This window comes from Argiope bruennichi, chromosome 9 (assembly GCF_947563725.1).
Source record: "Argiope bruennichi chromosome 9, qqArgBrue1.1, whole genome shotgun sequence".
NCBI lineage: Eukaryota > Metazoa > Arthropoda > Arachnida > Araneae > Araneidae > Argiope > Argiope bruennichi.
The window spans coordinates 29,818,235-29,833,368 of record NC_079159.1 but is presented as its reverse complement, the minus strand read 5'-3'; the positions used below and the strand labels follow the sequence as shown (position 1 = coordinate 29,833,368).

General features: G+C 30.7%; 1 protein-coding gene across 1 annotated transcript; it reads right to left on the bottom strand.

The window, feature by feature from the left end:
- Nucleotides 1–2,184: 2,184 nt before the first annotated feature.
- LOC129985280 (techylectin-5A-like) lies at nucleotides 2,185–14,272 on the bottom strand. Its single transcript, XM_056095250.1, has 6 exons — nucleotides 14,078–14,272; nucleotides 10,811–10,953; nucleotides 10,507–10,676; nucleotides 7,112–7,217; nucleotides 6,300–6,464; nucleotides 2,185–2,613 (listed from the first exon to the last, which is right to left on the bottom strand). Coding segments are annotated over exons 1-6 (885 nt in total). The 5' UTR covers nucleotides 14,080–14,272; the 3' UTR covers nucleotides 2,185–2,314.
- Between the last annotated feature and the right edge of the window lie 862 nt (nucleotides 14,273–15,134).

Genomic DNA, 15,134 nt, shown 5'->3' with positions numbered 1-15,134 from the left:
ACTGTTGAGATCAGAGACTGATCAGGAAATTTGTTGTTCTATTGTTGTGTGATAGCCGCAGCGCAGATAATTCCTTTCTCCTTGTTTCTGCATCATTTGTAATTAAAACTTTATTACTCCACGCAAATGTTTCATGAGCTTGAAAAAAGCATTCTTATGACTTTATTCGGTAAACGTTTATTTTGAAATAAAAAATTAAGTAAATGAATTTGAACAGAATTGAAACTATCAGATGCCAAATGCTTTTTAATAGGGTTGCCTATACTTTACTGCACGACTCGTAGCAAATTCAAATCTTGCGTTAATTTGGGGATACCTTTAAAAATCAAAATCTAAGATTAAATGGTTGTAAAGAACTTTAAAATTGTATTAGAATTCGGATAATATTTCGAAAACACCGAATACTAAAGTGCAAGACTAACAATAAATTTACCATTTTCTTTTTGATACATTATACCTTTTCTCTTATATATTCCTTCTTCTACAAAATATCAGGTTCGCTATGATTACTTTCAAAACTGATCCAATAATCTGTTGCAAATAGACAAAATAAGAAAAAAAATTAAAAAACACATCATGCACATTTTTTTTTCAAAATTTTGATCGGATATTATTTGATCTTAAGGATATGAGAACCGAGAAGCCCCCCCCCCCTCGAAGGGAGAGTTTCCCTCCTTAATCCTCCCCCACTAAAAATTTGAAGAAAAAAAAACTGCTAAACGATCACATCTTTCTTCTAAAAGTTATAATATGATTTTTTGTAAATATAATTAATTAATTATCTATACATTATTATATTAGATTAACATCTATATCTAGCATAGTTTTCCTTTAATAATATATATTACATAAAATACTAGTAAAATATGAAATTCTATCTATGATATTTTTTATTTAAATGCGTTAGATGAAAGATATCATGTGATCGCAAACATAGAAAAACAGTTTTTCTACAAATTGTATTGAATCATCATGCAAAAATATCTGAACCATGGCTATAATATTTTTAATTCATAACTTCAGCATTACACCTTATACAAGCAAATATTAGGCAAATGCTTCAAACTGAGCACTAATACTTTGCAACAGGTTAATCTTGTAGTAGAGCATTACGATCCTGCAATAAGAGCATAACTATCGTACGATACTTAACTTTATGTAATACGCCGAGTTCCATTAAACTCTGTCCAGATATTAGATAATCGGCAATTATCGTTATTAACCTTTTTATTTTCTCATATACTATGAACACGAGAAAGTAAAAAAAAAAAATCCATCTTTATAAATTATACGAATACCAATGTATTGTAAATCATACTGGATTTATAAGACATTGATACTTGTAGAAATTATATGTTAATAAATCACATTTAGTCGTTTTACTTAAAACAAGTTGTCATGCAAAACCGATAGGAAATTACTTCAAAACTTAATATTGTTAAGGAAAATAAACTTTTGCTTGCTTGTAAGCGAAATATGCAAACGTTATTTCGGGAAAGTATTCTAATTCGAACTTGAGATTTGGACGAATCTTCACGTTTCATACCTCCTTGAATCCGAAAAACGCATTTTTCGTAAAACGTATTTTTTTTGTTGTTATCACATATCAGCAATTAATCGCCAAAGTTGGCATTATAATAATTTTTTTCATAAATATTATTTGCGTGTGTATGCGTTTAATAGTTGTACAAGTACATTTATTAGAGAGAATGTGAGGAAACTTCGAGGAAACGATTTTTCTTGCAGTCTTTGGAATAAATCCCTTGGACCAATCGGAATCACTGCAAAATATTAGAGATATATAATTCAAACTCAGATTAAACATCACTTAGATGAGATGGTAAGAGTTTATTCTTAAATTACTTCGGATTAAGCATGACTTAAAAATATGCCCTGGTCTAAGAATTACCACGCCATATGTCTGAAGGGATGTAGGTATAACTTCCCATATAAGCATTGAAGATAGAAATCTATCCATTTGATGTTGAACCTATCCAATCACAGTTTTAGAAATATACTAGTGTTCCTGAGCACCAATCTACACTAGGTGCCCTATACCAAACAAAACAAAAAATTAAAAATTGAGAGAATACCTGATCTTTTATACGTTATTGGGACTATTTTTAAAATTTTTTGTTAGGGTTTTGACAAGAGCGAAGTATGCAACAATCAACATCAACGCTCCACTAATTAGAAAATTTTATTAAAAACTAAGTAAAATACATCACTTGTAATCAATTATGAAAACAGTAATGATTTCAAGTTTAATTAGAAAAGTAAGTGTCATGCTAATAAGAGATTTAAAAGTAAAGTGTCAGAGATTTGGAGGCGTATTCATAGTTATATCATTTTTGATAAAATTACTTGGACGTATCTTCATTTCAGTAAACTCAAGCGACTCGTTTTGGTCCTTCCAGCTGTACCAGTTGACGCCATCTGCATAACTTTCATGATGTCCCTTCAAATAAAGGCCATTCAGATTTGAAAGGTGACAGGAGTTATACCACCAGGCACCTTTGAACTTCAACGCACAATTCTCGTTTTCACGGTTGTCGTTATCGACATCTTCAGTAGAAAACTTCGCGTTGTTGTGGTGGGCGGCCATCGAATCTCCTGTAAAGTGAGATTAAGATTCTAAAATGCAGTAAATCAGTAACCATCGGAAAATAATACGAAGATTGAGAAACATTCATTAATTGTTTTTTATTCAAATGCTAATTTTTCTTTTAAAGAACTTAGATACAATAAAAATAGTTTTATCCAAGGCAATGTATCTTGAAAACTACTTTATAGGAATAGTTATTTAATTCGTTTTCTTCCCCGTGTCCTGAGAATGAAATATTTATATATCCTTGCAACGGAACTGCGTCTCCTGCTCGGTTTCGTTTGCCAACCTTGATGTTGTCCAATACTGTACGTATTGTTTTTAAACTCCACTAGACATTCATTCAATGCTAGATCTTTTCATGATGAGAACATGTATTTTCCGTTTTCTTTATTCATCTTTGTATCTATAATTTTTATGTCTAAAAATAAAATTAACGAATAAAAATTTTAAAACTTATTTGCTGTTAATTTATGTTAATTAAAGCTTTACTTTTCCCTTTTTTCAATCACGATTTACTTAATCCATTACACTTGAAGTTGACTTCAAATGTAATATAAATATTACGTAATAAAATTTTCATTAAATATTTCAAACAGCTATTGGCAAAACAGATCTCAAATATCATGGGTCAGGTGACTCGCTATTTACCAATCTCAAAGAAAGCACAATGTTTACATAAATTTTTGATATAATTGATTGATATATTTGTATATACCCTGGTGTGCAAAACTTAAGCAACAGGTGCTTTTTTTGCCATAACTCACGAAAAACCATCTGAGAGACATGAAATTCAGAAATGAGTGACAGCATTTTGTACTTAAACGATGACGAAAGCATAGTTACTCAAAAATGAATACAATGCATATTGTATGGAATCAAACAAGAAAAGGCTTTATTGAACTCATAGTATAGCTACATATGATTGTCTGTTCAAGAGAAAAAACAACAAGCATATGTACCTTAGTATGAGATATGCCCTACCCTTACTGTAATGGTTGTTTTGGATCGTCTTTCCAAACTCAGTACAAGATTGTCCAACAGTTCTTGAGGTAAGAGTGCCCATTCCTCAATCAGTATCTGTTGTTCTATGGGATTTAAATCAGGAGAGAATGCTGATCAATCCAATCGAGTGATATCTTCACTTTCCAGTAACTGCTGATCATTAGCAGTCCGGTGTGGCCGTGCACTGTCATCCATAAAAATGAAGTCTAGTCGAATAGCACCACGGAACAGACGCACATGGTGAAGAATCACCTCCTTACAATAACGTTCTTCGGTTACAGAACCTCTATCGAAATCCTGGAGCTCAGTCCATCGGTTCAGCATAATGCCTCCCCGATGACAACTCCAGGACTCCGGTAGCTGTCTCTTTCCATGATGTTACTGGGATGAAACCGTATCCCGACCTGTTTCTAAATCAACTGGAGAATCACTTATTGCACTGAAACGACTCTCATCCTTAAGGAGGGCACGACTCCCTTGATGAGATATCCAGTTTTTGTGCTCCTTATACCATTCTAAACCGTGCTACCGATGGCCAACTTCCAAAGGGATGCAACGTTCAGGTTGGTGGGCGAATAGACCACCTTTCTTAAGGCACCTGACCACAGTAAACCGCGACACTTGTCGTCTTGTTTCTGTACACAGTGGCTGAGCAGTGGCTCAAGCTGACTGGTATCGGGCTCTTTTCGTCTGCAGGACGATATATCGGTCATCCACTGCAGTTGTTTTCCTAGGGCGGCCACCACCAACCTTTCAAACAACTGCACCAATGATTTAGAAGGATTTCCAAGAGCGCGAAACGACACTTTTGTTGATCCCGAACTCTTCAAACTGCGCCCCTCCTCCAGCTTTCCAATCATTCTTCCACGTGTGGAGTCATATAAGTGACTTCTACTAGCCATATTTCACGAAAGAACTAACTTGCACTTGAAGCGAATGTCTTTTTTTGCGCCTTCGTTCTTCCTTTCCTTGTAGCCTTGAGTTTGCGAGCCGACAGCACACGTTTTGCGTACACTCACGTCGCCTATGATGTTTTGTTCCTGACATTTGCATACGCATCATCTTTTTACTGAATTGTAAATACTGAATCGTAATAACCCCTTTTCTGCAATTTCATGACTACCTGCTTAAAATTTATATCGTTGCTTAAGTTTTGCACATCAGTGTATATATAAATTATAAAAATTAATAAAAATGCTTTTATCCTTAGAAAATTATTTAGATAATTTAAAATTTGAATTTATTGAAATGTCTACTATTTTATTAAAAGATGAAGTTAAAAAATAATTTTATTTAAAAATTGGTTGTTTTTGATGACAGTTTTGTATAACCCGACATGCTTTTTTCTTAAATGTTAAACTGTTTATGTGGGATTATTAACTATTTTAAATTGTATATTATCTTTAAATAATACAGACGAATATGAATTTAATAGAAATTGAAATTCAAGTGAAAATTAGTTACTTTTTCCATACTTCTTTCGAAATAAACGAAGAACCGGAATGTTTATTAGATTCCAAGCGTTTTCACTCCTATACCAAAATTGAAGATCATATAAAAAATTCCAGTTTGTTGAACATACATTGTCTTTTTTAATTCAACAAAAATATCAATCAGAAGCAGTTAAATTTCAGAATCTTCCAAATGTTGAATTTTGGGAATAATAATTTTTTCATACACTTATTAACCTGGATATCTAAAATAAAAACAAATTATAATAATTGCGAAATTATAATGAAACCAAAATCTTCAATTAGAAAGCAAACCAAAGAGTAAATGTTTGCTAATGCATTAGAAATACCACTAATTTGCGTTTGGTGCGAAAAAATATTATTATATTCTAAACTTTAGAAATGAAAAAAAAATCACTTTATTCAGTTAGCATAAACTGAAAAAAAAAGTTTAAACAGTTATACACATCAAGATGGGTGTTATACTGTTTTAATATTTTCGTAACTTTATTATCAACTATGTGATTAAATCAATCAAATTTTGGTTCCAGACGAGTGCTGCCATCTGGAACCTAAATAAATAAAAAATCTGATTTGCAAATTCCTTAATTAAGATGATCAGTTTCATTAATATTTGAGAAATATCTGTGGACTTTTATAGAGAACACACATACGCATGCAGACTTATATAGAGGGATGTGGTATAATAATTAATGAATATGCTGACTTTTGTTGTTACTTGGATACAGAAGAAAAAGAATGTTTCTACTAACATAATTTATTAAATTAATTTAAATTCAGTTATATAGACAAAGTAGCTGAACCTTTAAAGTATTAGAACTAACTTTAAAAATTCAATTGCCAAATATTTTTCAACGCTCAGAATGTATATAAAAATTTAAAATGTTATTAGTATTTTCGAAGTACATAAAATGACTATTCTAATATTTGTTAACATTATGAAATTCTTAATTTAAAATGTTATTAGTATTTTCGAAGTACATAAAATGACCATTCTAATATTTGTTAACATTATGAAATTCTTAATTTAAAATGTTATTAGTATTTTCGAAGTACATAAAAGGACCATTCTAATATTTTTTAACATTATGAAATTCTTAATTTAAAATGTTATTAGTATTTTCGAAGTACATAAAATGACCATTCTCATACTTGTTAACATTACAAATTCATCAGAAAAATAGAATTCACGATATTTTAAAATGGGCTTTTCGAACCTGCGTTTCCTGAATAATCTTTGATATGCAGCGCATAACTGTGATCTTCATCGTCGATCCAGAAAGTATCGTACAGAGCATAGCTTGTTTCTCCATCGACTGCCTTCAAATCAAATCGAATTGAGTACAAACGTTGACTGGTCAAGGCAAATATGTTATCGTTCCCTGAAAAAACAACAAATTGATTAATTTCATCATTATATTAGAAACAATATGATTGAATATAACAGCTAATATGCTTCAAAGGCGAGGAAATATTATATATGAATAGATTCTGTTCTGTCTTGAAAAATGTGTTAAATTGCTCTCCTTTAGATGCAGATATTTCTTAAAATGCCTTACCAAATCAAAAGTAGATAAAAAGCAGTAAAAATTTAAGTTGAGACATTTCATGCATAAAACTATAAAGGAATTACGTGAAATCATGACAAAGGCGTGGCATTTCAAACTTTTCTATTTAAAAAAAAGTAATATAGCTTTCTAGAATGCAAGCATTATTCTGGAATAAAATAAAATTATCTTGAAAAATCTGTTAATTGCTTTCCTTCGGATGCAGATATTTCTTAAATCATCTTATCAAACCAAAAGTAGATAAAAGTAGTAAAAATTGAAAGGTTGAGACATTACATCCAGAAAACTATAAAGGAATTACGTGAAATCAAGACAAAGGAGTGACATTTTAAACTTTTCGATTAAAAAAATTAATATAGCTTTCTATGATATCAACAATATTCCGGAATGAAATAAAATTGTGTTGAAAAATTTGTTAAATTGATTCCGTTTCGATGCAGATATTTCTTGAAACATCTTACCAAACCAAAAATCTTTTTCAATATCACCGAAGCCTTTCTTGTAACTTTCCCAGTCTTTGAAGAAATAATCTCGGGCTCTACCGAAATCTCCTCTTCGTTGAATTACCTATGAAAAATCAGTACATGTGTTGATGAAATGACTTTCAATTTGAATATAAAAAACACATTAAAAAGTCATATATTCAGCAACACATTTTTGGATTTATAATGCAAAAAAAAAAAAAACCAATAACATAAAGGAGATATCTTATGAATATAACATATGGTAATAAAATAATCCTATTATAAATCCAGTAGTTTTTTTTATAGTACTTAAATTTATCACCCTTGTTTGAAAAACATTTTAAATCAGATTTCACTAACTTGAATATCTACAGACGATTCTTAGATACTTAATTTTTAATTTAAAAAATGGTAGAGGCAAGTTAAAAAAAAGTTAAAAAATATTTTTATCTATTATGCAGTAATTTAAAACTTAAAAATATCTAGCTTTTCTTTTTTGACCAAGATATGTCATTAAAATATATCTTCGGCACCTTTATGCTATCCTCATAAAGCAAAACCACACCTTAAAAAGCAGGGCAACAATATATGTGCTTTTTATGAAAAGAAAAGATTTTAATAGAGTAAAAAAGCTTTGGAAAAAAAAGAAACATCATTAAATTTCTTATTCCGGACCAAAATGAATATTACTTGTCATATACAGGTAGAAAGTCATATTTTTTTTACTCATTTAATAACAAATTTATTCAGAACTATCAGTTGTTTCTAATAGGTGTGTTAGATTATTTTCATAACAGCAGATACTGTCAGATTTTGTCCTTGAGGTGATGAAAGTTAATGAAGTCAAAGTGGAAAATAAAAACATAAAACAAAACTGTAAACATGATGCAAAAATAATTTTGATTTTAATTGTTTTTTGTGATTTTGATAATAAATAATTAAAACACAAAAATCATCTTAATTAATTTAAACAAGTATCTTTTCAATAATACAAATTTTATTGCCATGCATTTTTTTTATATTTGGTTTTAATTAATTTTAAGAAATATAATTAATTTTATTTCAGAAGAATATGATTGTGATCTACAAATAACAAAAATCCAAAGAAAAAAGAGAAAGAGAAAAACATTTGAAAGGTTAAATATATAATTTCATGGCATATAAAAATCAAGATAGTTTACATCATCAGAAATAATTCATTTGAAACTTCTAGATATACAGGGTGATTCAAAATTCAGGAAATCGATTTCACATAGGAAAATATGTCCACAAATGTACGCATGTATATGTAGAGAGCGCTGTTTGTACCTAACCAGTTTAGCTCACCCGACAACTCCGCAAATTATGCGAAAGTGGTTCATTGCACAGTAACATGCTGTATACGGGGAGAAGACGACTGTCCTACTGTCCATCGAAGATAACCCGAATACCAGTACACGAGAAATTTTTCAAGCTGTTTGGGGTCTCTCAATCTGCAGTGTCGCGGATATTGCAAGAGGAATGCAAATGCGCTGTGAATCCTGTTGTTTGTAAATGGTGGCAATTTTGATTACTTACTTTTTATCTTGTTGGAATAAAAATCACATTCGTTACCACTTAAATTTGCTATTTCTTTGTATTCACTTTACTTGTCTATTTTTGTCCATGCAATTGATGTTTGCGGACATACTTTCCTAAGTGAAATCGGTTTCTTGGCGTAATCCCTACTTTCCCACGAAATTTGAACAAAGTTTTGAATCACCCTGTATATGTTTGATACTTTCTACATTTGGAGCGACAACAATTAAGTTGAAAATCATTTGAAATCACATTTTCTTCCGTGTTGATTTTAAATTCCTTATAATCGAAACTGCACAACAAATTCATTTTTCTCCAACTATCTAACTAAAAAGAAACCATTGTTACAGACTTCCCGCCGTTTCAAACATATAAACAGTCTAAACGTATTAACAACTGAGTGAATCAGCGAAAAAACGCTTTGATTTCAACCGGAAAATAATTAATTAAAATCAATAGAGAAGAAATTTTGATTTTTATTGTTCTAAATTAAGGAAAATCCTGGAGTAATAACTTCAAAAAATTTGAATAGGAAACTGAATTAAAATGTCTTATACGGGACATTTTTGTTTTTAAATTTTCGTAAAAAGTGACTAATATATATATATATATATTTCAAAATTCAGTAAATTATGTCAGAAGCGTAACAAAACTTGTATATCTTCATTGTTGGTTCTTTTCAACTATGCAGATTCTTTTCTACAATTCACTAGGAGTCATATTAAGGACAAACAGGGCGAAAAATGATCGAAAACAATATAAAGCATTGAATAAAAGAATGTCTAGATTCTCGAGCTACAAGATGGATTGATCTACTATTACGATCCCCTATAAACCAAATTTCTTGTCTATAAGAAAGTTAAATTTGTATGCATACCGCAGACATACGTGCATACATCCATGCACTTTCTATTACAGGCATGGATTATTTTGATCTTATCTTTTAAGTTTTCATATATTCTTTTATAAGAATCATACAAAGAGAAAGTAATATTGTAATAAAATAAAATCCTGAGCACTCCGGACATTTACAGTCTTTTCCAAAGCCCACAGTCTTAATCAGGGGGGGGGATATAACACCTTTATCAGGTAGAAAGCGAGAAAGCTTTGTGGAAACTACTCCCACTGACTACATTTTATTATATTATACCTTTTTGTGCCTTTTTGATATTCCTTTGTGTCTGTTGCATACATTATTTTGAAAAGAATTTTATAATCGCTTCTGCTATTTGTTTATGTACTTTTATCTTGCTTTACTTTTGTTACATATCTGTAGGGCCTGGTGGTAAGGTTTCGGAATCGGAGGGTTTCAGGTTCGAGCCCGATTTCATTGAAGACCAGCGTGCATGCTAAATCCGTCGTGCATCCTAAAAAAATTATTCTTTATTGTGTTTTAAAGGATATAGTTTAAGTTTCCTCGTTCGCATGCTTCATTTATTCATTCATTTTTTTATTGAATTTGATAATCAAATTTCCTCAAGGAGTGAAATTAGTTTAGTTATATTAACTATTCGTTTTAAAGCAACATTACGGCTATTTTTGGGCAAACCTCGTAATTTTGAATCGCTGTCAGGTGAGGAGGACGATACCTGATCTAGAACCTCCTCTTCAAACTTCCACACCACATCAGCGGGAGGACGTTTGGCCCCGACGCATTTAACGTATACCAGACCTGCTTACACGATGGTTCTTCGATGTAATCTTCGGGTTTCGAATCTGAAAACCTCCGACTCGGAAAGCGAGACCTTACCACGAGGCCACCGCGGCCTGAGTGTAATTAAAATAAAATTGCCAATGAAACAGTAAAATCGCGAATAAAACAGTGCATGACCTACAGTCCACCCCCCTCCGTTGGTGTCCATGTCGCAATACACCTGCAAAGATTTCTCATCGGACACCCTACTCCGAGGCCATACGGTGTAGATACCAGTTTCGGAATGCCCATTGCGCAAAACTTCTTCACAGTCTATTGGCTTAGTTATCGTTCTTGGAGACGAAGTTGAGCCTGAAATAATTAAAATACATTAAAAAACATAAATTATAGAAATTTGTAATTTCCAGTAACCAGAAGAAAAATGCATTAATGACTAAATACTTTTTGAATACAAAAATAAGCAATTTTAAAATAAATCAGCTTACAGACTGGAATATTAAGCTTTGCTTTAGCAATCATTTCCGTTGCAACGTCCAGTAAGGTGAAAGAGACATCGCTGTGGTTACACGCATATATGTTTCCAAATACTTGCAAGATTGCAAAGAACACGGAAATAAGATGATAAAACCTAAAAATTATAAATATGAATAGTGAAAATTATATGAGATACCCGATGAGCATCTAAATATCTAAGATATTTTTTTAAATTGCAGCCAGTCAATACGTTACCATATAACTAAACCGTATAAACATTGATTATTGTGACTGGCTGTTATGCTCTTTAACTATCCAACTTTTGAGTAAGAAAACAACGGATTCCGTAGAACTATGAAATATATTAACGGTGTTCGTACGTCACAACAATTAAATAAATTATCTAAAGTAATAGTTGCGAAAATTTTTATTTCACATGAAATTTTATGATTCCTAAACATTTAATCAAGGGTTATCCGACTCGTTCATCTCAATTTTTTAAAAAATTCCAAAATGTACCTAAAGCATAGGCCGCAGCTTCAAAATTTGCACAAATTTCTTCAATTTTCTTTCAATTAATTTCGGGAAGTTGTAATTAATTATAGGTAACAGATCAAGATTCGTGGAAAAACCAACGATAATGTATCTAGAGATCATGAAAACAAAAATGTACGAAATCGGTACAATGGATTGGCGAGCACTGTAGAATATTTTCACTGCAAAGAAAACAAAATGAGGTAGTTTTTTCTCCTCGATTTCTCTGAGATACGGAGAGGATTCGGTCACTGATGATGCTTCTAGAGCTCATATTCTTTCATATGAAATAAAAACAATTGAAATCGGTACATTGTATAATCTAGGGAGCACGGTAGAATTTTTTTCACTGCCAAGAAAACACTGTTTTTTCCCCCTCAATTTTTCTTGGAAACGTAGGGCTACAGAGGGTTGTCTTGGAAGCGGAGGGATGATGTATCTAGAGCTAGCTTTCATATGAAATAAAAATTAGCGAAATCAGTTTAATAATTTATTTTCTCATGGTATTTCTCTAAACTATTTATTGCATTTCCGATTTATTACTAGTATCAACAGATTTCGATTTTTTTTTTGTAATTTGAAAATGTTTGTTAACAAGCTTCTAAACAACCCTAACAGTTTTCAGTTTTGTATTAAACGTGAATTTATTAACTTCTAAACCCTAACGTGTAACAATGAATCATAATGAATTAACAGATACTGAGCATTTTTTATAAAATAAATGCGCATGATTATTATTTATTTTATTATGAGTACATCTCTTATTTATAATTGTATGCGCGTTATTATTTAATACTTATTATTTATGTTATCGATTCTTACATTTATATTATAGAATATTATATTTATTTATGTTACTAATACGATAAATAATATAAATAATAATCAATAATCAAACTCCCAGATCGTGTTGATAGTTCTTTCGAGGAACTAATAGCAGCAACCTAACAACTCTTTGCTTATTTATTATTTATATTATATGCGCATGATTATTATTTCGCATCAATGCAGATAAACTAACAGATACTGCGCATTTTTTAAACGTTCGTAAACAATCCTCTAAACAACCATAACAATTTTCAGTTTTTTTAATAAATGTGATTTTATTAACTTCTAAACGCCAACGTATAACAATGAACCCTAATGAAATAACAGATAGTGCGCATTTTTTTTATTAAAAACGTGGTGATTAACTGATACAAAAGTATCGACATAATCGGTAGTCGATTGATTTTCTATCAGCAAAGTGACAAATTCACTCAAATATTTTCAGCCTACGAAAGAGAACTATTGGCCATATACAGCGCCGTAAAATCTTTCGACACATGCTAGAGAATCAAAATTCTTCCATATATAAGGGCTAAAAAGCCTTTAATTTATACTTTTATATAAAACCTGAATAAATATAATCCTCGTTAAGTCAAAGAAAGTCAAAATGCCTCCGTGTTGTTCATCAGCTCTGATTATTACGCGGTAATTTGTCCTTGAATACAATCATCTCCTCAGTCACTTCAAGTTGTTCTTTCAGCAGTATGTTGGCAAAAATCTAAGTATGAACACTTGCGAATAACCGAGTTATTCTTTTTCAAAGCTTTTGTTGTTATTTATGGAATCACAGACTCCATGTCTCTGAAACTGCTTTTCATTTTGAATAATGCAAATAAAAATAAAAATAAAGAAAGAAAGAAATATTCTTAAAATAATATTTTAAAATATTGTATTCTTTCTTTTCTTTGTTAAATTCTAACAATTATTAACATTAGTGTCATTTCGTATTATCTAAACGAAGAAAATACTCATTAAAATATAGTTTAGGTTTTTCTAATAACATCTTTCCACCATTTGATATTATAACATATAATTTAACTTTTTTAATATTAATATTTTTGGTAACTACTTGATTTTCAGAATGTATTGCGTCTCCAAAATAAATTCCAGTGTTGTTTACAAAAGACAATAAATAAGTAAATAAATAAAAAAAATAACAGTGGAGTCACTTTGACTCCATGGCTCTGGCCACGTGAGGAAATTAATGTCTCCAGTTACGGGTTAAAGATGGCAGCTAAATATTACTTCTCTGATATTCAGCAGACGAAAGAAATAAATAATACTATTACTGATGCCCTGTCTGGAATCAGAGAGAATCAAATTTCTGATCCAATTTTTTTAGATTTGAAAAGCTTTGATTAGCTTTTTTAGTATTCAAACGGTTACCCTTGAAATTGGCGGGAAAAGGGTTGAAATTTAAATGATTTTTTAAAAATAAAAATCAATGAAAATTTTTTAAGATACTTTCTTATTAAGTTACTAATGCAGGAAATAGCTACCTTTCAAATGTAGTAAATCTAGGCCAATTAAATTGCCTTTCAAGCTATTTTTAATCCAGTTGTTAATGTCTATGGCGTCAGAACTTTCAGCAAATAATTTTAAATGCAATCGCGCCATTCTAAATCTATTATGTATTTCATTGGTTTTAATTATCTACGATCTAACATCAAATATCCATTTTTTAACTCTCAGGAATCAAAGATATCATTAAACATTCCTGAAAGATATCATGATTTCCTGACGAACACAAAATATTCACTGTTACATCTCTAATTATTTTACGAATTTTAATATTTTAAATATGAAAGGAACCGATAAGAAATAAAATAAACAATAATTAATATTTAGAATTATTTACATGATCGAAAAATATATATAAAAATTTTCAAATGAGATAATATAAGAGAAAAACTCACATTTTACAGAAGAGTAGATGTTTCTTATATAAAGAATACAAATTGATTTGATGAGTGAAAATGTTTCAGTGACGTTTTCCTGCTCTACTGCTGAAATTTCTAAGATGTCTACTTAACCACAGACGTGAAAAAATTTCGCAAGAACAATCTAACAAGCCAAAGCGATCTATTACAACTTCCTTTCCAGACAGTTTAGAAAGGAAGCAGTTCTTTTGCAACAGCCTGTTATGTTTTCATAATATAGATAACAGCATTTGCTAAGCAATGATTTCTTGATGCCTCTTTTTCAAAGCAACTTTACCCCTTTTTCTGACCTTGAGGAGACTTTCAATATTTTAATCAGATTATTGCTTAATGTTTATTTGATTGCCGAATGTAATACTGTCAATTCAAACATATTACAGTTTACAATTTATTACAGAATCAACCAAAATTCAATTTATAGTTCAATATATGTTCCTTTTTTAATTTCTCGTATACGTAGCAACAGAGAAAGTATAGTGATCATCAAAAAATGCGAACTCGAGATTTTTACGAATCTCCATGAGTTCAAAAAACACATTTTTGGAAAATATCCATCTGTATGTCTGTGAAAAAAATAACTCAAGAAAGATTTGAACTTGACAACTGAAATTGAATACTTTTACACCAAAATTGCCGATTTCTGTCAAAGTTTTAATCAAATCAGTTCGGAGGAAACAGGCCCTGTTCGAAATATAACATAATAATGACAAAACGAAGAGATCCAGATAAATAAAATTCCGTACAGAGATTTAACATCTACAGTGTCGACACCAGTCAAATTTTGAGACAAATTCAAGAATGGATTGACTGTCTGTCGGTCTGTACTTTCAGAAACTTGTAAGAACAATAACTCAAAAACACAAATATTTAAGTATATCAAATTTGGTATGGAAAAAAACTGACACAAAAGCAGTTTTGTATCCGTTTTTTGTTTCAATTGGTTGGGAAAAACGTGTCTGAAACACAAATTATGTTTTCGGGTAATATTAATCGCATTCCAGGAATTAATCACCAAACAACTCGACAAGTAGGA